This window comes from Oreochromis niloticus, linkage group LG11 (assembly GCF_001858045.2).
Source record: "Oreochromis niloticus isolate F11D_XX linkage group LG11, O_niloticus_UMD_NMBU, whole genome shotgun sequence".
Classification (NCBI taxonomy): domain Eukaryota; kingdom Metazoa; phylum Chordata; class Actinopteri; order Cichliformes; family Cichlidae; genus Oreochromis; species Oreochromis niloticus.
The window spans coordinates 24,595,368-24,616,521 of NC_031976.2; the positions used below are offsets into that span (position 1 = coordinate 24,595,368).

Sequence of the window (21,154 nt, forward strand, 5' to 3'; positions counted from 1 at the left end):
AACGGAGTGGGAGATTGGTGAAGCTGAAGGACTGTCTGGAGTTTGGTTCTGCTGTTTCTTCAGGTGTTCCTAGCATAGCCTGTCACACCCCTTTTCCCTGGCATCTCCGTAAGCCATCCTATACGTATCTGGTTGCTGGCTCTGAGCTTTTCCCGCCCGGCCGCTCACTGCCTCCTTGTCCACGGCAGCACAGAGTGAATCTGTAAAATCTGCGGTATGTTGCACGAGCTTCTAAGTCTGGTGACTACTCAATTCCAGCCAAATTTGACCTGGTAAATGCCAGATCGATATGGAATAAGGCTTTCATCCTTTTTTTTTTGTCACACTATTTGGACTTTCTCTGCCTAACTGAGACGTGGACAACTGCTGGTGATTCCAGCGCATTTGCAGAACTTTTGCCTTCAGACTGCTGCTATTTTAATGTCCCACGCACATCTGGTCGAGGTGGAGGAGTTGCTACCATCTTCAGAAATCACTACAGGTGTATACAGGTTTCATTGGAATTTTATTTTTCCAGTTTTGAACTGTTGCTATTTGAAATAGCCTGTTCTCCCCCTGTACTGTGCACAATAATATACAGGGCCCCAAAATACAGTAAGGACTTTATAAAGGAATTTGCTGCATTTCTGACTGAAGTCACGATAAAATATGACTCCTTTCTTATTGTTGGGGATTTTAATATTCATGTGTGCTGTCCAGAAAAGCCCATGGTTAAAGAATTTTTGATTCTTACTGATTCTTACTCTTTTCATTTAGTTCGATGTGTGTCTGCACCCACACAACAGTGTGGCCACACTCTCGATCTGGTTTTGGCGCACGCATTGCCTGTTTTTAATCTGAAAGTCTCGGACCCTGTTTTCTCTGATCATATGCCGGTTCTGTTTGACATCTCTTTATCTAGAAATTAATTCAGGGGACATGTCCCTGCTCAGCCATCTCGTTTGTTAAATTCTTTAAATTCTTTCACCTACTATAATCAATTCTCCATTCCTGAGACACTTCAAAACGTAGAGGAACTCAGTTCTTGGTTTCATACCACTTGTCAGACTGCCTTGGATATTGTTGCCCCTCTAAAAATCAGGCATCCTAAGACTAAGGCTACGTTCACACTGCAGGTCTTAATGCTCAATTTGTTTTGATCAAATCCGATTTTTTTGTCTGTTTGTTCACACTACAAATAAAATGTGACAGCAAACGCGCTCTAGTGTGAACCCTCAAAGCGGCCCGCATGCGCAAAAAGAAGACGTCACACACAACGCGCTCTGTTTACACCCAGACCAAACAGTATTGTTTGACTGATGGCCCTTAATATAAACACTTGTTTCAGACTTTGCGTTTCCCACTTTTGCTTTAAGTTATAAAGTTATTTTGTTATTTACATATGGCCTAATAATGATCCTTATTGCTGTTTTAGAGGAGCGGTGCTTCAAAGGATAGTTGCAGATTTCTGTCAGAATCTGCAGATTATACAGTACAAATAAAATGTTCACGTTTCTCCAACGTTGTCTTCCCAACAGTTTCACTGGATGGCCAGGAAGCATTCACGATGTCTTCTCGGGTGCTTCTCCAGCGCTGATAATTGGCGTCTGTCTTGTGTCAGTGACATAAAAGGCGGATTTAATGTCACATGACCGTTCAAACAGCAGTCGCTTTCTAAAACATCAGATATGTATCGGATTCAGTACCACATACAAAAGTCACCCAGGTCAGATTTGAAAAATATCGGATTTGTGCTGTTCACACCATGATCGGATATGGGTCGCATAGGGTCAAAAAAGTCGGATTTGATGCGTTCTCGCCTGCAGTGTGAACGTAGCCTAAGTTTGAACCCTGGTTGAACGATGAAACCCGTGCTGCGAGGCGTGAATGTCGTAGGGCTGAGCGGAGATGGAAAAAAGATAACAAAATTTAAGAGAGCACTGGGCCTTATATCGGTTTACAGTAAAAGAAGCAAAGCGGAAATATTTTGCAAACATTATTATGGTGAATTATCGGAAACCACTTATATTTTTTAAGTCAATTGAGACTATTTCAAGCCCTCCTTCTGCTCTCAGTTTTGAGCCTTCACATGAAATTTGGGAGACACGGACTCTCTTTTCACTGTTATGCAGATGACTGCCAGATTTATGTTCCTCTTAAAAAGAAAGATGGGTTGTCTGTAAATCGTTTGCAAACATGTCTGGAGGATGTCAAGTCGTTGTTGGCGCTAAACTTTCTTTGTTTTAATGATTCTAAAACTGAAGTACTGGTGTTTAGACCTGCCTCCACTGGTGTTCCGTGTGTTGATTTGCAATCCCTGAAATCATTTTGTAAACCAGAGATGGTAAATCTGGGTTTTAAAATGGATTCTGAACTTAAGCTTGAAAGCCAGATCGGGTCAGTTGTAAGGTCTAGTTTCTTTCATCTGAGGCGATTGGCCAAAATTAAGCACTTTCTTGCGCGACAGCAATTTAAAACAGTAATCCATGCTTTTATAACCGTTTGGCTGGATTACTGTAATTCTCTTTATTATGGGGTGAGTCGAACTTCTGTTTTTCGACTGCAGCTAGTTCAGAATGCTGCCCCACGTCTTTAAACTGGCATTCGTAGATGCAAGCATATCATCCCAGTTTTATATTCACTTCATTCACATCAGAACAATGCTTACAGATTTGACACACAAATGTCGATACAAAAATAAAAGCAGCGTCATAAACTATCAGCCAATATCTGAAGTAATACGGCTGGATGCAAACTATACGACCTGTAGCTCTTTACATAAAGTTTATCACATGTGTGATCATTAAAATAAAACTACAGAATTTATAACAGTCAAATAATAATAAAAAACATACAAACAAGTCAAGTGTCTTTTTTTTTTTTTTTTTTTTTTTTTACAAGCAATTGACCAATCAACTGGAATATATAACTTGTCTTTTTTTTAAAAAAAAAAGCTGTTAACAATGGTGGACTCTCACCACATTTCACCATGTAAAAAAACAACAAAAATCTTTCTTTGTTTTAAGAGGAAGCAACTTCCCTGAAGACTTATACACTTTGAATTTTTCCTCTATTTCTGGATCTGCACTGATTGCTGCAGCACACTGTGTAGCAAACAGTGAAAGTTTCTGTCCCTGCTTGTTTTTTTCTAATTCTTTATACCCCTTAGGTGCAACATTGAATAGCTCAGCAATTGGAGCAGTTGCCACAATCGTGTTCCGGTCCACTCCCAGACATTTAAAGGCAGCAGACATGGTGCCCTCCTCTTTTGAACAGCCTCAAAATCTTGTTATACCGGGTGACCACTTGCATAGGATTCTGGACTGCAATTGGGAGAACATAATCATTAATGTAATGTAATAGTGTAGTAACGTACAACACCGCATGCAAAATCAAACTGTTGATCACTTTACCTCTTGTTCCTGGTTTCTAGTCATGTTTCTATGACCGGTAGATCGGTCTGGGCTTTTCATGTTCATAGAGGAAGCCATTACTTCAGCTTGATTATGACCTAGAGGTGAGAGGGCACAGCGGTCTTGTCCAAATTCATGGGCTTCATCCTCCTGAGAACCCGGCCTTCGTGGTCTACGTGGGCCGGGTCCTCAGAAGGTCGGATAGGCCGGAAGTAAACGGCTGTGAAATTGGACGGTCTAGCCTTCTGATTAGCGTCGCCGCTAATAAATTCGGCCATCTGCTCCTTGCTATCTAAAATATAACAGGACACTGGCGTAAATTCTCGACCATCTCACACTTCTGTTTAATCAGTTTTCTGTTTGACGTTTATTCAGCTGTGTGAAAACCAAGGAGGAACCCACCCGATGGATTAATAAAGTTTTATTTTATCTAATCTAATCTAATAACTTTAATCTCAGCCAAACCGATTTACTCACAAACAAATAAAACACTGAAAAAAGACAGACCATAACATTTTTAGGTTATCTAAGTGACTTATATATTACGTTTAACCTGAGTAGCGAAAGTCCGCGGTGATCTGAAAATGATGTGCCGGGAGTTGTGCCGTTCTCGCCAGCTCTAGTGACCCTCGAGCTCTTGGCTAGCTATCGAGCTGGTGGGCAACAGACGTCTCTGAAAACATCGAAGGACTTTTGCAAATATGTGATATCTTGATAAACCAAGCAGATATTTGAAGTTTAAAAACCCACATTCTCCCCTGAAAATATGTTAAAAATTTATTTTGTGACCCAGAAAGATAAATAAGAGTAATTTTAAAACTTAGTAGCGGCCGCCATTGCCGGAAACTGGAGTTTGGCTGGGCCGGGCTATGAATTCTGGGATATGGTGGGCCACGAAGGACACACCCGACCCATCCTTCAAATTCGGGGAAAAGGAGGACGCATTTGTCGGCTGCATTCGGAGGAGTCTACGAATTTGGACAGCCTTCGGCGCATCGCTGTGACGTAATCAGCCTACAAATGCATCCTCAGGAGGATGCAGACCATGAATTTGGACACGACCGCTCCTTCATTCTCCTCTGCACCTCCTCTTTTGCCTCCTTTCTCTCTCTGAAATGCTGCTCCTCTGTCGCTCTCTCTCTCTCTCCTCATCTCTGCTTCCTTGTGTCCGTCTTTGATCACCTGCTCTGCAAACCTCTTGAACCTGATATAAAAAAAGCTCAGTTAATTTTTTAATGGTTTGAGAGAGGTGGTATATTCACATGGTTTTGGAGAATGTGTGTTCCCTTACCAAGAAGTTGGAAAGCATTTGAAACACCTTCTGCCCTGAAATGTTGTTTCAGAGTTTCCAACAAAGGTTTACTTTAATACAGTAACATTTAGACTACATTCTTTTTACGATGTTATATACTAATAACATGTACATGTACATTACATTCCTCTATTGTTTGACCTGCCTTTCTCTCCCTTCACGTCTACATACAGCACAATGCCCCCCCACCCAACACACACACACCACTGCATTCACCAGTTAGCCCACTCCCCATATGCACACATCACATTGCCAACTGTCTGTGTGTCACCCAATATACTATTTTGTAGTGTATTGGCTTAATCTTCAATTATCTGGTCAGTTTGTCAAGTTATAGCCTGTTTGCAAAAGAGCTTCAATGATTTCGGAGATGTCTGCCCAACTCAGTAACACGGCAAAGGGTGTAATAGACCTGCTGCTCGCCTCACAAGTAGTCGAGCTCCTGGTTTCCAGCTCCCAGTACACAGATGCATAACCCCTGCTGACTGTCAGCTCTCTGAGGTTGAACTGAACCTAATTTGCTTAGGTTATATCTACTGGGTCATTATTTCCTGATGTTCATATGTGTTATACTTGTTTCATCCTTTAACCTTTAAGTTAACACTAACATTAAAACATTCGGGAGGAGAGAGAGCATTTTCACCACAGCATGATGATGCTGTTTGTAGATACTGAAGAGTGGTGTCCACCCTGCTCCAGAATTTATTAAATGATCCGTTTTTAATATTTATTCAACTGTATTCTAAACACCAGGTGGCTTGCATAGGTTTTAGATTAGATTAGATTGGATTAGATTAGATTAGATGAAACTTTATTCATTCCTCGGGTGGGTTCCTCTGGGAAATTCAGTTTCCAGTAGTATAGCACCGACAGAAGTTGCAGAATGTGAGCAGAAATATACCATATATACACATATATTAATATATAAATACAGAGTATACAATAGGGATACATAGAATAAATAGGAATAAGAATACAAGGGAATTGCACATTTCAACTATTGTGAGTCTATTGCACCGTTGGATATTAACAAAAAAAATATTGCACAGTAAAAAAGGTACTACAGGTCCCCTGTTTCCCCTCCCTCCCCCCTCCAGAGAGGAGTTAAACAGTCTGATGGCATGTGGGACAAAGGAGTTTTTAAGTCTGTTGGTTCTTGACTTTGGGAGAAGCAACCTGTCACTGAACAGACTCTTCTGGTTGTTTATGGTTGTTTATGTTTTGGGAGTCTTTATGTGATTATGGTGATTTTTACTAGAATAAAAAAAAAAATCCGATAAGCACCTGATCCTTGTTTTTTGGTCAATAAGCACCATGATCTGTGTATAGATGCATAATAAGAGATAACATTGGTGTTTCCATTTTGCAGCAACTGTTAGGTTTAACTGTACAACACTTGTTAGAAACACATTGTACAGAGTTTGGGATGTTAGACTAATTGTGAATATTAATCATGAGGTTAAAAAGACAGTCAAGCTGTCTTGGAGCCTTGTACAAAGCAAGGTCAGCATATCCAGGATATTGTTCTGTTATCTGGATTCACTCACCGTGACATTGGGACTGGGACTGAAGCAATAAAACCTGCTCCTGACAGTTTTGGTTTTTAATCTCTCAGGTGCAGACTTGCTGCTGTTTAAGGGTTTGAGAGCAAATAGTAGATATAATAACAAACTTCAGACATAGGCTCAGTCTAACACGCATGAACATCAGATAATAAACAAAGGGAATAGTTCAGTCTAACATGTACTCCAGTGAGACATTATACTTCATTAAAACTATGTAGTTATGAAACGTAACTTTAATTTGAGCCGAACTGATTTGCTCAGGAGCAAATAAAACAGTGAAGTAAACGCCACCTGATAGATAGAACCTAAGTGAATTATGTCCAGTGTACAGCTAACTAATGTGCAGCTAACAGGTGAACAGGATGTCCATTCATCCATCCATCTCTTTCTGCCGTACCGCAGGGGTAGCAGCCTAAGCAGAGAAGCCCAGACCTCCCTTTTCCCAGCCACCTCCTCCAGCTTGTCCAGGGGAACACCAAGGCATTCCCAGGCCAGCAAAGAGAGAGATATAATCTCTCCAGCATGTCCTGGGTCTGCCCCGGGGCCTCCTTCCGGTGGGACATGCCCAGAACACTTCATCCAGGAGGCATCCTTCTCAGATGCCTGAACCATCTCAACTGGCTACTTTTGATGTGGAGGAGCAGCGGCTCTACTCTGTGCCCCTCCTGGATGGCTGAACTTCTCACTGTATCTCTAAGGGAGAGGCCAGCCACCCTTTGGAGGAAGCTCATTTCTGCCGCTTGTATCGATGATCTTGTTCTTTCGGTCACTACCCACAACTCATGACCATAGGTGAGGCTAGGGATGTAGATCGACCAGTAAATTGAGAGAGCATCGCTTTTACACAGCTCTCTCTTCATCACGACGGAAGTTGGTGGAATCCATCCTTGCAAGTAAACGTGTTGGAGAACATATAATAAATGAGTACAATATAACCAAGTCATTGCACGATGAAATCAGAAGAAAAATAGTAAACATCCCGGCAGCTGACATGATGGACAAAAATGGGTAGGTTGCAACTAAATTAACAAACATATTACAAAAATGTAATTGCACATTTGAGGTTTTAAAGCTTATAAATGCAATTTATTGTTTAACCTGTAACAACATAATCTTAAAGGAGTGTCTATTGTCTCTTCCTGTTCAAAAGGAGCATTATTATAACGGGGAAAGTTGTACTGGATACTTGGCCTGGAGGATCAAAACTATCCAGAGATGCTCTGCCAAAGACAGACAGTTGGCATTTGGAGGTAACCTGGTGATGCAGCCCACCTAATTTCTGTCCAAAGGAAGAGAAAAATATTTTAACACATCAAAGAGTACATTACCTGAACGCTATAAATATTTGACTAATCACGCTTTTATTTTATGTTCTCAGAAGGACAGTGTCTTGAACGGGGTTCTGGAGAACCAAGCGTTAGAAGAGTGATGAGGACATGGAAGCCTTTTCTCTTATGAAGCATTCAGCTGATGAAGAGATTATCAAGAGGAAAATGAAGCTGACATATCCCTATCACCATAACATTGTGCTTGATCCCCAGCACCCAAGCAACATACCGTCAGACTTTCCACATTTCAAAGGCATTAAAGGCTTGGTATATATCTTCACTGTAATAAGGAGAGGTTTAGTCTGTTGTAGATTGGTGTTCAGTTTAATAGCAGCTGTTATGTTTTCCAAAATCTATTGTGCTCAATTCCCACCACAGACTAAACTGGATTTTCTTTTGATTTTTGGAGAGGAAGTATTGAGTAGACTCCTGGACAGGTGGCCAACAACATTGGAGAAGAAAATCATCCAACAATGTCGTAAACTTCACTCAGTCAGTCACTTAGAGGAACTCCTTCAGTTAGCTGAACTTGCTGAGGTTGGCACTGAAGTAGATTCTGATGGTAAATGTATACATGAGATACAGAAATAGTTGACATGTTGGCTTTTGCACCTTTTTAAAAATTTCTATATTTTGGATGTATAAAATGTAACATCAAGGATATTAGTGCACAGCTAAAATTAATGTTGACCTGTCATCAATTTTACTGCTCCTACATCTGATCCCTCCTTCTGCTTAAGGTTGAAAAAGACCAGGAACAGTCTCAGCATCCCAAGCAGAAAGGCATCTTGTATCCTTCAAAAAGGTTTCTATTTGATTTCTTGTTCTAGTTCAAAAACATTTCAACATAAAAATATGGTGTTAATTGTTGGTCTGTTTGTCTTCTCAGGCAGGAACCAACATTCGAGAGCACCCTGATGCCATCACCAGAAGCACTTAGCCATATTTACTTGCTGTTGGAGTGAAGAAGAATGCTATCCACCAGTCCTTCATTATCCTTGACAAGAATGCCATCCCATGCAAGATAAGCTGTTTAAAGCACGTCATATATGCTCCACAACATGTTCACATTCATCCAAACTACTGTGCACAACATGAACTATTCTTCAATGTTAGACATTGAAGAATAGTTCATGGATACTTGACTGGGACACAGAAGATTTTTCAAAACTAGTTGACTGTTATCATGAAAAATTATATTTCCTTGCAAGAGGCACCAGTTCTTGATGTGTCAGTCTAGCACAAACCCCTCGCTGGAACGAGACAATTCTACTACAACAGCAAAAAGCATTGGACACCAAGCAGAGCTCTTTGATCTCGTGCACGAGGGAGACAACTGTGATGAGCGCCGTTCCTTCGCTTGACCCCAGTTGCTCTTGTCTGCTCCCTCGTAACACTGCTCTTTATTGTGGTTACATGAATATGCATAAGTTCATTAACATATGACGTCTTACATAGGCATACATGTGAACAAAGTGTACCTTGTCTGTGTGTCATGTAGGTATGTGTGTGTGTGTGTGTGTGTGTGTGTGGGTGGGGGGGGGTCAAGATGTGACCCTGTGAAGACTCCCCGAAGCTGGTGCCAGGAGTCCAGTGGTCCACCTAAACAAAGGGCTCTTATACTTAAACAGATACAGAGTAGGTGTCCTCCTATAGTATAAATCAGAAAGAGAAGGTATGACCTCTCTCATGACCTTAGGGTGTGTGTGTGCATGCCAGAACACTCTGGAAGGCACACAGAGTCTTTACAGACTGCTAAGGATCAAACCTCTATCAATCTACAAACAATTATATACTTCTAAATGATTATAAATTTCTAAGCATAAATGACAATAATAAAACATAAACCCAACAGTTGTAAAAGGAGTTTTAGAGGAGTTGTGCTACATGCTAAGCCCTGTGGTTCCCCGAGCGATGTTGTTACCTCGCTTTCTCCAAAAGGTATTTCCTACCATTGGACCTTACATCCTGAAAATGATCAATACTAGTCTGTTAACCGGTCAAGTTCGAAGTGGGTTTAAACATGCAGTCATACATCCCTTACTTAAGAAACCTGGCCTTGATAGTTCTGTTATGTCAAATTTTAGACCAAGCTTCCCTTTTTAAGCAAGATCTTGGAGAGGATAGTACATACCCAGCTGTTGGACTACTTGAATGACTCTCACTGTCTGAAATCTTCCAATCTGGTTTTAAGCCCTTTCACAGTACGGAGACAGCTCTTGTTAAAGTTATGAATGACATTCTTGTTGCTACTGATCGTGGTAAATATGCTGTGCTTGTGTTATTGGACATGACAGCTGCATTTGACACAGTGGACCACGACCTGCTGATCTCCCGCTTACACCACTGTGTGGGAATTTGTGATTTGGCATTGTCATGGATAAAATCATATCTTTCCGAAAGGAGGTTTTGTGTTAAGCTGGGGTTGGCCGCTTCCTCTGTGGCACCTCTGCTTTGGGGTGTGCCCCAGGGATCTATCCTCGGGCCATTATATTTGTTGCTGTATTTACTCCCTCTTGGTGCGATTTTTCGTAAACACGGAGTGTCATTTCATTTGTATGCCGATGACTGTCAGCTTTATATACCTTTTAGTCATTTGGATACCTCCCCATGTCAATCACTGATTGACTGTCTTAGCAATGTTAAATCATGGATGGCAAATAATTTTCTGAATTTTAATGATCGTAAAACAGAAGCAATTTTATATGGCTCGCATCGTTCTACTGATTCTCCAGATGCTGATTTTGGTGATTTGACCTCCCAAGTTCGATGACTAATCTTGGTGTTAAATTTGATTCCGCACTTACTTTTGATGGTCATGTAAATGGGGTGGTAAAATCAGCTTTTTATCACCTCAGACGCCTATCGAAGGTTAAGCCTTTCCTTTCCAAACGCAAATTGGAAATTCTTATTCATGCTTTTATCACCTCACATCTGTAATTCCCTTTTAATAGGGGTTGGGTCGGGCACTTTGTCAAGCCTGCAATTAGTGCAAAATGCGGCTGCACGATTTTTAACTGGTAGTAGGAAATTCGATCACATCACTCCGGTTCTGGCTTCCTTGCATTGGCTTCCCATTGAACTTAGGGTTCATTTTAAAGTCCTTTTATTGGTTTTTAAATCTTTAAATGTTCTGGCTCCTGTCTACTTATCTGATTTGCTGAAGCCACATGTTCCTCCTCGCTCACTCCGTTCAGCTGAGCAGCTGTTGCTGTCGGTTCCTAACCCGCAGCTGAAATGCAGAGGAGACCGAGCATTCTCAATTGCGGCTCAGATGCTTTGGAATAACCTTCCTCTTCATATTAGACAAGTGTCATCAGTTCAGGTCGTTAAGTCCAGATTGAAAACCTATTTTTATTCCCTGGCTTTTAACTCTGTAGGAAACTGACACCTTTCTTATTAATTTTATTTTATGTTTAATGATTTTATTGTATTTTTAATTTTGCTAGTTGTTTTGATCTGTGTTGTTCAGCACTTTGGTCTGCCTGGTGTGTTCTTAAAGTGCTATACAAATAAACGATGATGATGATGATGATGATGATGTAAAATGGCTGCCAACTTTTCAAATGGCTAATGCATTTGATAAAAAAGAGTAATAATAACTATCTGCACCAGTGCTGGTACTTGTGCTGACATATGATTTCCCTGGGTCATTAAGTTATCTCCTCCACAAGCTCTGGGGAGATTTTCTTCCTTTTTATTGACACATTCATATAATTACAGGACAAGAATGATGTGAGGGCTCAGCCAAACAGTTGCCTGAAATCTATAAGTTGTTTAAATTAAGATGATCAGCTGCCTGATTAAAGTTTCTACCCTTTCTCATTTTTGTGTGATTAAAAAGAAGTATGATATTTGGTCATATACCAATATGTTATGAACACTTTTTTTCTGTAAAAAAGAGAGGACAGGCAGAGGTTGGAGCACTGTGAAACACTTTTAAAGTGACCACTCAAAAACCACAAAATAACATGTAGCCCAACGTCACCAGCTAATCTGCTATAGCATTTCATTTAACTATTTAGCCATTTAACAGTTATATACACTACGCAAGGAGGATTGTGTTAAATCAGCTCTGTCTCTTGAGGTTGAGACAAAGAATCCTATAAACATGATGCACTGCCTTCTGTTAGGTGAGAAACTCCCAATAACACATCCATAATTCTCCAGTACTGATGAATCTCCTTTCCCCCAAAACTATCAAACACTACATATGCAAAACAACATGTAGGCAGACAGTCGTTGAACATGACTCATTAGGCTGACTCTGATTTGCAAGGTTGGACATTCATCCTTTACACACAGTAAGGTCTTATCAGTGCCTATAAAAATATCAGCCCACTTCTTTGTATCATTTCTACAGCTTTTATAATCCTACTGATCACCTTGTCCAAATTAGCCAATGCTTCTGTTATTCAAGGAATTTCATATTAAAAAAAAAAAAAGATAGACTAAAGAACAACAGAAGCATGATTTACCTCACTAATATAAAATTTAGACAGACTAACAACAGCAAAATCCAATTCTGAAATTTGTTGTGACGACACTTATACTGAGCGGTTTACAGTTTGCAGAAACTACTGTAGAACCTCAGGGGCAATTAAATATTATGATCAGTAAAATACAGCTTTTACCGCCTTCCTCAATGTCTTTAGACACCATCCTGCCCTCAAACCACAGAAAATCCACATGAGGGTAGCATGTTGCAGCGTATATAACAAAAATCTCAGATTCAGGTTTTATTTCATCATAGAGAACATGTAGGTACAGCCATTCCCAAAGTCAAGAGTACTGCTGCCCACTTAAAGCCAGAAAATCATGTGGGGTCCACCCAATCTTAAATCTTCACTCAAATTAAAATACAAGAGAAAGAGTGATGTATTTAATTGAATTTTTAAAAAAAATCCAAAACACATAAACAACACAGGTTTATGGCTAAAAATTGCTAATGCTATCAATTTACATGCAAAGATACTGCAACACAAAGAGGAGTAACTTTAGGTCAGAGTAATAAGTAAAATCACAAACTAACAAACTCCTGTTATTAGTTTTAATTGAAGCTTTTTGTAAATTTCCACTTTTAAATACATTTACATAAATATGTAACTGTAAATACAATAATTTCAAACTAAATTTCTGTTCAGTGCAGTACACCTGCAGTCCCGACAAGAGGCCTCGGTCCACAGTTTGGACATCACTCTGTATTTAGATTTTATCATTAATATGCAAATTCATGTAATTATTGCACTATATTTGGTAACTGATGAGTAATACATTTATATAAAAACAAGAGACACAACTGTGATGGCTGTTGGTTGTTTCTATATATATTTAAAATAAAGTAGCAACTTGAATATTAGAAGATTTATTACTGAGAAAGTATTAATATTTATTATCCATTAAGACAATAATCTATTCAGTAAAACATCTTACTATATCTTGTTTAACGTTATATGATATCAAACCATCAAAAATGATAATGTTACTCCTCCTGCAGCAGGTGAAGACTTATATGCATCATCTACAGAAATAGAAAAATATTCTGGTTAATTAATGAAATTGTTCCTTCTAAATTAACATTGATAATACATTTTTAACTCACCTGGAAAAGAAAAGGTCATCATTGAATTGAAATTTTATATTTTCTTGTCATATATGGAAATGTTCTCATACATATTTTCATCTTGTTCTGAGAAAACAAAGATTTGTTACAGTGCATGTAGGTATCCATTAAGACAATTATTTTGACTATAATAATTTTTTTATTTTGCTATAACAAACGTGTAAGATGACTTGAGATTTAAAAAGAGAAAAACTAGCATACCTGTATTTTGTTCCTGAGGATTTTTGTTGAATCTAAATATTTGAAATGAAGCATTATTAAAATAAGGTCAAACCTGCAACACTAATGCTATGTTTGAATTTAACAAGAAATCCATGTGTTTATTATAAAAAGTGTTTATTTTGCTTGATTAACATTTCATTTCATTCATTTCATTTATTTGTTCATTTCAGGCACAACAAAATACATATGTTGAACATAAATAAGCACTGAAAATTCCGTTTTGTTGAATCATACCACTGAATTCTAGACATGTTTTTATGATTTTATGTGTATTTAAGAAGAAAAAAAAATTCCTCATGACATTTCAAATATATTCTCCACTTACTTTTTCTTATAAATGTAGTACCAGCTGCAGCAACAATGACACAACATGCGATTACTATTCCAGCGATGCAACCAGCAGCACATCCTGATGATTTCTCTGGAAAAGTAAAGTAAAAAGCAAAGTAAAGATAATAAATGTTGACACAAAATTGTCTTATTATCTTGAAACTACCCAATAGTATGTTTCTTTCTTTTATTTTTTATAATTTTAGAACTATTGAAGGACTTTTGATTGGTGCAATGCGCTTGTTAGATGGAAAGTACTTCTGTTTGGGAAAATGGTGGATACTATGTGGTTTAGAATAGAATCCCTTTATTGTCACTATACAGTTGTACAGTGAGATACAGAGTGCCAATATGTAGAGGGGGGTTGGGGATGCACTTCTTTTTCTTCTTCTTTTTTTTATTTTTATTTTTTATTTTTTATTTTATTTTATTTTTTTTACACAGACCAGATTGTATATTTGTACATTTTATATATTTTTTCCTGTTAATACTGTTCATGTATATAGTGCTGCAGAACTGTGCATCCCTGACCCCTCCTCTACATGTTGGCACACTGTATCTCACTGTACAACTGTATAGTGACAATAAAGGGATTCTATTCTAAACCAATGGTATCCACCATTTTCCCAAACAGAACAATGAACAATTTGGTGACGATTGATTAATGTCTTGCTAAAGGGTAGTTCGACATTAGAAACAATTATGTTATATTATCTGAAGATAAACCTCCAAAGTGTAGTTCATTGTAAACTACAGGAAATGCACCACTCTTTAAACTATCAATGGTACCATCTAAGAGTATAAACAAATGCACATACCTGTTACAATCAGTCCATGCACCGCTGATGATGATGTTCTCTCAGTTATATTATTCCATGCCTGACAGGTGTAGTTGCCACTGTCAGAAAATTCAACCTCTTCTTTAATGTACTCAGCTGAATTATTAGGAATTTCTGTCCCATTTAAGAACCAGGTGAATCTGGCAGACGGTGTGGATTCAGCAGAGCAGGTCAGTTTTAAGGTGCCTTTGACATTTATCTTATTTGGACCTTTGATTTGAACATTTTCTGGTCCATCTGAAAAACAGGAAGAAATAATAAATGTGTTCATTACTTTTAAAATTCTAGATTACTAGACTACATATCATATTAGTTGTACTGTTCAAAGTTCAACATGGTTTTACTGTATGCATGAACAAGAAGTGTAGACTGACCAGGATGTTACTTACAGTTAACAATCATGACGTATTTAGCTTCATCACTGCTGATGGGGTTGCTGATTTGACAGAAATATTCTCCATTGTCTTTCCTATTCACAGTGTTAAAGGTCAACACTCTGTTATTGTCAGAAAGGATCATGTTGTCAGTCGGGGTCAGTTCGGAGCCATCCTTCATCCAGTTTCTTCTAAAGACTGAGCCAGAAGCCTCACAGGTTAAACTGACAGAGGTTCCCTCAACTGGCAGGTTTGTTGATGGTTTAACAGAAGCAGCTGATATTTTCTCTGTTTGTCAAAAAATAAAATATTAACAAGGAAAAATTATAGACTTCGAACAAGAACAAAAGTAGGTGATTAACTGAGGGCCAAATTTATACATTGATGACCAGCAGAGATGAGAAGTGACAAAGTACTAATACTTTGTTAATTTATTTAAGTAGAATTTTCAGGTATCTGTACTTGGCTTGGGTATTTATTTTCTGACAGCTTTTTACTTTTACATTTTTAAACACAGACTGATTACATATAGAGATCAGTGACGGGGTATGGGACGAAGTCTGGGAGAATGCTAAATCTCTGAGCGTCTGTAATAAAGTAAAGGCAATCCAAATTAAAATCCTACACAGAGCTCACATATCACCTTCTCAACGCCATAAATACAATTCAGACCTTTCTCCGCTGTGCCCTAAATGTAAAATAGAGGTGGGCAACCTAACGCACTGTCTATGGTCCTGCCGGAAAATACAACAATTCTGGTTTCTTATAAAGTGTGAACTGGATAAGATCTTCACCACTGACACTGAATGCAACCCACTGTGCATGCTACTTGGAGTGGCAAATGACAAAATCAGGGGGAAGTTTGGAAAGCAGCTCTATGCATTGTTAACATTCTGTGCAAGGAAATGTGTCCTCTTGAACTGGATCACGGACACGGCCCCATCTAAAAGTCAATGGCACCAGACGGTATTGGAATATGTGTCAATAGATTTCTTAACATGCAGGCTACATAGTAGGGACAAAAAGTTTCATAAAATATGGGACCTGTTAAGAGATTTTTACATTTACTTACTTTGATAACTTTTATTTTGCTTAAGTATAATTTCTTGTGAGAACATGATGTGCCTGCAACCTACAGATTAAGGAACAGAAGCATGCGTGAGGAAGTTACAAAGTAACACACTCTCAGGCAGAGACAGTTCCAACCTGAAGCTGATATGACAAAAGATACTAGTTCCTCTTGTCTTATGGATAACGGCCACTCATGCGATAACCATATCTAGAGATGTTTTTCTATTACGTATGCTCCACCTAGAGATGCTGTGTAATCTATTCTCTGCTATAAAATAAAGAACGGACTGAGGCTCTGCGCGACTTGCCTGTGTCTTGCCACGCAGTAAGCCTCGCCCATGTACATGCCATAAATTGAGTTTGTGTTTCTTGCTTCTCTAAGGTTTTTTCCTTTGACAGGACCCATTTATGGCGTATGTTGGTTTGGATATTTCTGCTATTTTCTCACGGGCCCTGGTATAATGCAAGCAGATCACTGCTTGAGTAAAACAACGATGGTCCAGAAGAGGTCGGTCAAACAATTGATTTTAATGAATACACGCAGCGTGGGGAGATGTAAACTGCAAAACATCAGTTGTAAATCCCCGTCCAAAAATACACTTCAGATTGCTTTTATAACATCAGGGTATTATGACGCCCCCTCTTGCGTTTACAAGCACATAATTTGTATCTTAAGAACATTATTTGCCTCTTCTACAGATAATGATCAATTTTAAGAGATAACTGCAGAGACAGGAGTTCCCCTTTCTGGCATCCTTTTCCAAATATGGTGATGAGGTCCCCATGGACTTGTCCTCCTCTTTGGCCCATCTTCTGTCACCTGTTACTAGGCAAACTCAAATGCAACAAGAAGCTGAATACATTCAGGCCTTTGCTCAGCTACTATTTTACTGTAACAATATACTCAGCATATAAGCTTTTAAGATTATAGATTTAACTCAACGATTTAAAGTGGTTGTAACTGCACCTGTAATAAACATGTTAATATTTGATTATGATAACCCCTGTAATACAAATTATAACATAATGCCAGCAACTTCAATAAATGCTTGGATGAAATGATAATTAATGCAATAATAAAGATGATGGTTATGTGAAAAGTGACATCATGTGTAGTGTTTATATTCAGGAGTTAAAGTGGGCTGGAAGGAGTGCAGGTGTCCATGAGTTTTCTTTGCAGTATTTCAGAATCTAGCTAATGTTACAGAAGAAGAGGAAGCATGAAGAGGATGAAGTTTTTTTAAGTTTCAGGTAATTTCAAATTCAATGTTTCTATCAGCTCAACAAACATCAGCAAACACACAAACTGTGTGTGTGAAATGTGAGGAGAGATTATATTTAAAGATAAGGATTGCTCAGTAACACTTGATAAACTGTAAATTTAAATCTTACATGTAATGTCATCGTTTTAATCACATATGTACATGATGTGTTTTGTCTTTAACTTTGTGTTGTTAAAATGTTGCATGAAAATACTGGGTAGTTTTGTCCAGGATAAACAGGCTAGTTTGTAGTAATGTGGTGAATTCACAGTAAAGCTCTGTGTTGGACTGATACACAGTGGCTGTGGTCCTCATAGACAGATTTTGTTTACATCAAGTATTACAGAGATAAATCTACATTTGAGTTGATGATGTTTATATTCATTCACTGAATTATAACTTTCAAACAAAGAGCAGCAGGTCAGCTGATCACATCATGTACACAAAGAAAACCGACTGAACCTCAGATTAGAAATGTTTGTGAGTGGTGATTTTTTTTTCCCTGAAGTGACTGAAGTAAAGTCTCTGTTTCAAAAAAAGAAAAAAATAGACAGGTGGAAAATAAAAACATAGCGAATTCCACAAGAAACTTCTTGACTTTCCCAGTGTTAGTTAGCTTAATTCATTTCAAACAAAAAAAAATGTGTTTCTGTTGTTTTAGCCAACATTCAGTTGTTGCAGGCAGACCCTTATTACATATGTATACTAAATTCTGTTGACCTGATCTGGCCGACCTGCTGCCAGGCCAAGCAGATCAGACCTCTGGTTCAGGCTTAACTGTCCCACATCCATCTCCCCATCCACACACTCCTGAACTGAACCAGCCCCACTGATATCTGAAAAAAGAAGGTGAGTTCTTTCACATCAAAAAAACATGCCTGTTTGCATAAGACCACATTAGGAAATGTACTTTATTCTACACACTTTTAATTTGTGTTAATCATATATCATCATTATAATCCACATAACCAGAGCATTTCTGAAGAAGTGTGTCTGGCTCTGTAAATATTTTGCACACTGCCAATCACTGTTCAGGTAATGAGAGCATTTAGTAAGATAAAACAGGTTAAAACCTAATTGAGTTCCTCGAGGTGTCAGGACAGAGACGTATCTGTTGATTTATAGAATTGATACCCAATGGAATATTTAAGTTACACCATTTTAAAAGGCCATAAAACAAAGATTTCTGCCACTTTAGCCTACTGTGTGATCAAAGGTTTAGTAATAGTAGTATAGTTCACAGCATGTAATCTAATCCTAACCAACCTTATCATCATAACATGCATGTGCTAAGTAAACAGTAAGTATTGTTTTTTTTTTTCTTTTGTTTTACAGGTATTTTATGTCTGTGTTGAAATGTTTTATCTACCTGAGATTATTTGATGACTAATAAAAACACTTACCCAGCACAGTGATGGCTGAAGGCTGAGATGTTTGAGATCTCAGAGTTTTGCTGTTAAAGGCCTGACAGCTGTAGTTTCCACTCTGACTCATCTGAACATTCATCAGTCTGACCTCTGATCCAGTATCACGCAGCTGATCTCCATTCAGAAACCACTTAAACTGGGCAGAAGGTCTGGATCCAACTGAGCAGGTGAGGCTGATGTCTGACCCTACAGCAAAGTATCCTTGTGATGGAGATAAGATCAAATTTATATTTTCTGGACCATCTAAATGTAGAGGGAATAGAGAAATTTAATTTTAACTCTATGGAAACTTTCAAGGTATATTGCATTTAGTTTGTCTTATTATGGGGTTCTAAAATCATTACCCATAACTACATTACTCCACAAAAAAAGGATTCTAGTGTAATGTATTAAAACAAGATCTTCTAGTTGTGTAAACTCTCTCTTTCTGTTTGTGCACAGATGTATTCAGATAAATTACTGAACATTTACTTTAGAAACTCACAGCTGATGGAGAGGTTTACTGGATCACTGGTACCAATACTGACAGGGTTGGACACAAGACACCTGAATGGTCCCTGGTCAGAGCGGGTCACATTGATTATAGTCAGACTGGAGCCTCCATCAGTGAGCTGAACTCTGTCACTTGCTGTAACCTCAGAGCTGCCGTTCAACCAGAGGAAAGAGAGAGAGGATCCAGAGGCAGAGCAGGACAGAGAGACAGAACCACTGAACTCAACCAAGTCTGTGCTGCTGGAAGTTACTGACACACTGGAGACTTTCTCTGTGAAAGAAAAACAAAATAGTTTCAATGTTGGCATCAACAATAGAAAATAAGCATTAAAGTGATTAAAATCCAATTCCAGCTAAACCATGTCTCATATATATATATATATATATATATATATGACATATATATTGACCTAAAAAGACAGAATAGCAATAATAAAATGATCGATAAAACCTTTAAAGTACTGTACCAGTCAAAACACTGAAAAAGTTTAATTTGCATAATTTACAATATATGCTCCCTTTAAATGACTATTCTGAACAGAATAAATTAGACAAATTGAGTCTTCAGCCCGTTCTTTACAATATGGTGTTCAGTACTACCTTCAAATAAGACATTCAGTGTCAGGTTTTGTGTGGAGGCGAGGAAGAAGGAACCCAAACGCAGGACTCGCAGGTAGGTGAAGACTGGTGAAGGTTTATTATAAGGAATGGATGAACAGAGGGTGAACTGACACTGACTGGCTGGATAACTGAATGGCTGACTGAATTGAGGGAACACACGGAAAGGACAACATCACACGAACATCAATGACACGACAAAGAACTGGTGAAACCGAGGAGCTTAAATACACAGGTTGAATGATTACAATGATTAGAAACGGGTGAGTACAGGGCTGAACATAATCTGACTAATGACACAAGCTGACATGGGAAAAACAGGAAGTGAGAACATTAATGTGGCAAACTAAACTGAACATGAACAGAACTGAATCACTGGGTCACCGACCCAGGAACCCTGACATTCAGTTTCTTACAGCCACTTTGTAAAGACTTTAATATCACAATCTTAAAAAGAAGATAAATTATTGCAAGAATGCATTATTGCAGTGAGTAGAGAAGTACTGTAAAGTAACATTATATTACATTATATAACATTATATAACATTATATTATTAAGTTTACATTACATTCAACATGTACTAATAATTACAGGTATTTTTTACATGTTGAATATAATGTAAATTTGTTTAAATATTGTAAAAAAAATTTACGCTGTGTGATTTCTACATCTGCTCACCGTATATCACCAGAGTAGTACGTCCACTCAAGATTGTTCCATCTTGTACAATGTTAACACTGTATTCTGCAGTCTCATTCAGAGTGAGACTCCTGAGCTCCAAAGACGCAGTAGATGGGAAGAAGGTGATCCTGCCTTCATACTCAGGTCCAATAGTTTCTTCTGAGTTAATTACGATTATTATAGGCGTAGAGAAATTAAAACTCCAGGTCACAGATTGAAACGGTTTGTCTGTTGGCGTCAGTGTTGTAGTGAACATCACCGTTTCTCCTACAGCTGCATTCAGAGGACCATCAGGCAACACACCAGCTCCTTCAGTGAAAACTGCGGGAGACAAATAAGAAAGAGGTGATCCTGCCTTCATACTCTTGTCCAGTAGTGTTTTCTGAGTTAGTTGAGCTTATTATAATTTTTGACATATTTAAACTTCAGGATACAGAATAAAACAGTGTTTTTGTTGGAATCAGTGTTGTAGTGATCCAACAAAACTATCAGGCAACATACCAGCTCCTTTAATTAAACATGAAGGAGACATATTTTTGTTTGACTAAATGAAATTAAAACATTGCATCTGAAAATAGAAAATAATTAGCTGTATTTTTTTTTTTATTTCAGTGTTT

General features: G+C 38.3%; 2 protein-coding genes across 3 annotated transcripts in view; both read right to left on the reverse strand.

Moving 5' to 3' along the window:
- LOC102080988 (carcinoembryonic antigen-related cell adhesion molecule 5) overlaps positions 1-21,154 on the reverse strand; it is a 100,733-nt gene that overhangs the window by 51,074 nt on the left and 28,505 nt on the right. Inside the window, exons 2-6 of one of the 2 annotated variants that reach the window (XM_025911651.1) lie at positions 20,535-20,858; positions 19,230-19,508; positions 18,722-18,988; positions 15,001-15,273; positions 14,591-14,848 (exon numbers count right to left, since the gene is read on the reverse strand). In XM_025911651.1, the coding sequence (XP_025767436.1) occupies positions 14,591-14,848; positions 15,001-15,273; positions 18,722-18,988; positions 19,230-19,508; positions 20,535-20,858 (1,401 nt within the window). The remainder of the gene's footprint in view (positions 1-14,590; positions 14,849-15,000; positions 15,274-18,721; positions 18,989-19,229; positions 19,509-20,534; positions 20,859-21,154) is intronic. The other variant, XM_025911652.1, reaches the window with a different exon arrangement.
- LOC109194576 (carcinoembryonic antigen-related cell adhesion molecule 5) overlaps positions 13,099-21,154 on the reverse strand; it is an 81,630-nt gene continuing 73,574 nt past the window's right edge. The window contains exons 8-10 of the mRNA XM_025911653.1: positions 13,422-13,453; positions 13,200-13,286; positions 13,099-13,118 (exon numbers count right to left, since the gene is read on the reverse strand). Of these exons, the coding sequence (XP_025767438.1) occupies positions 13,234-13,286; positions 13,422-13,453 (85 nt within the window). The 3' untranslated portion in view covers positions 13,099-13,118; positions 13,200-13,233. The remainder of the gene's footprint in view (positions 13,119-13,199; positions 13,287-13,421; positions 13,454-21,154) is intronic.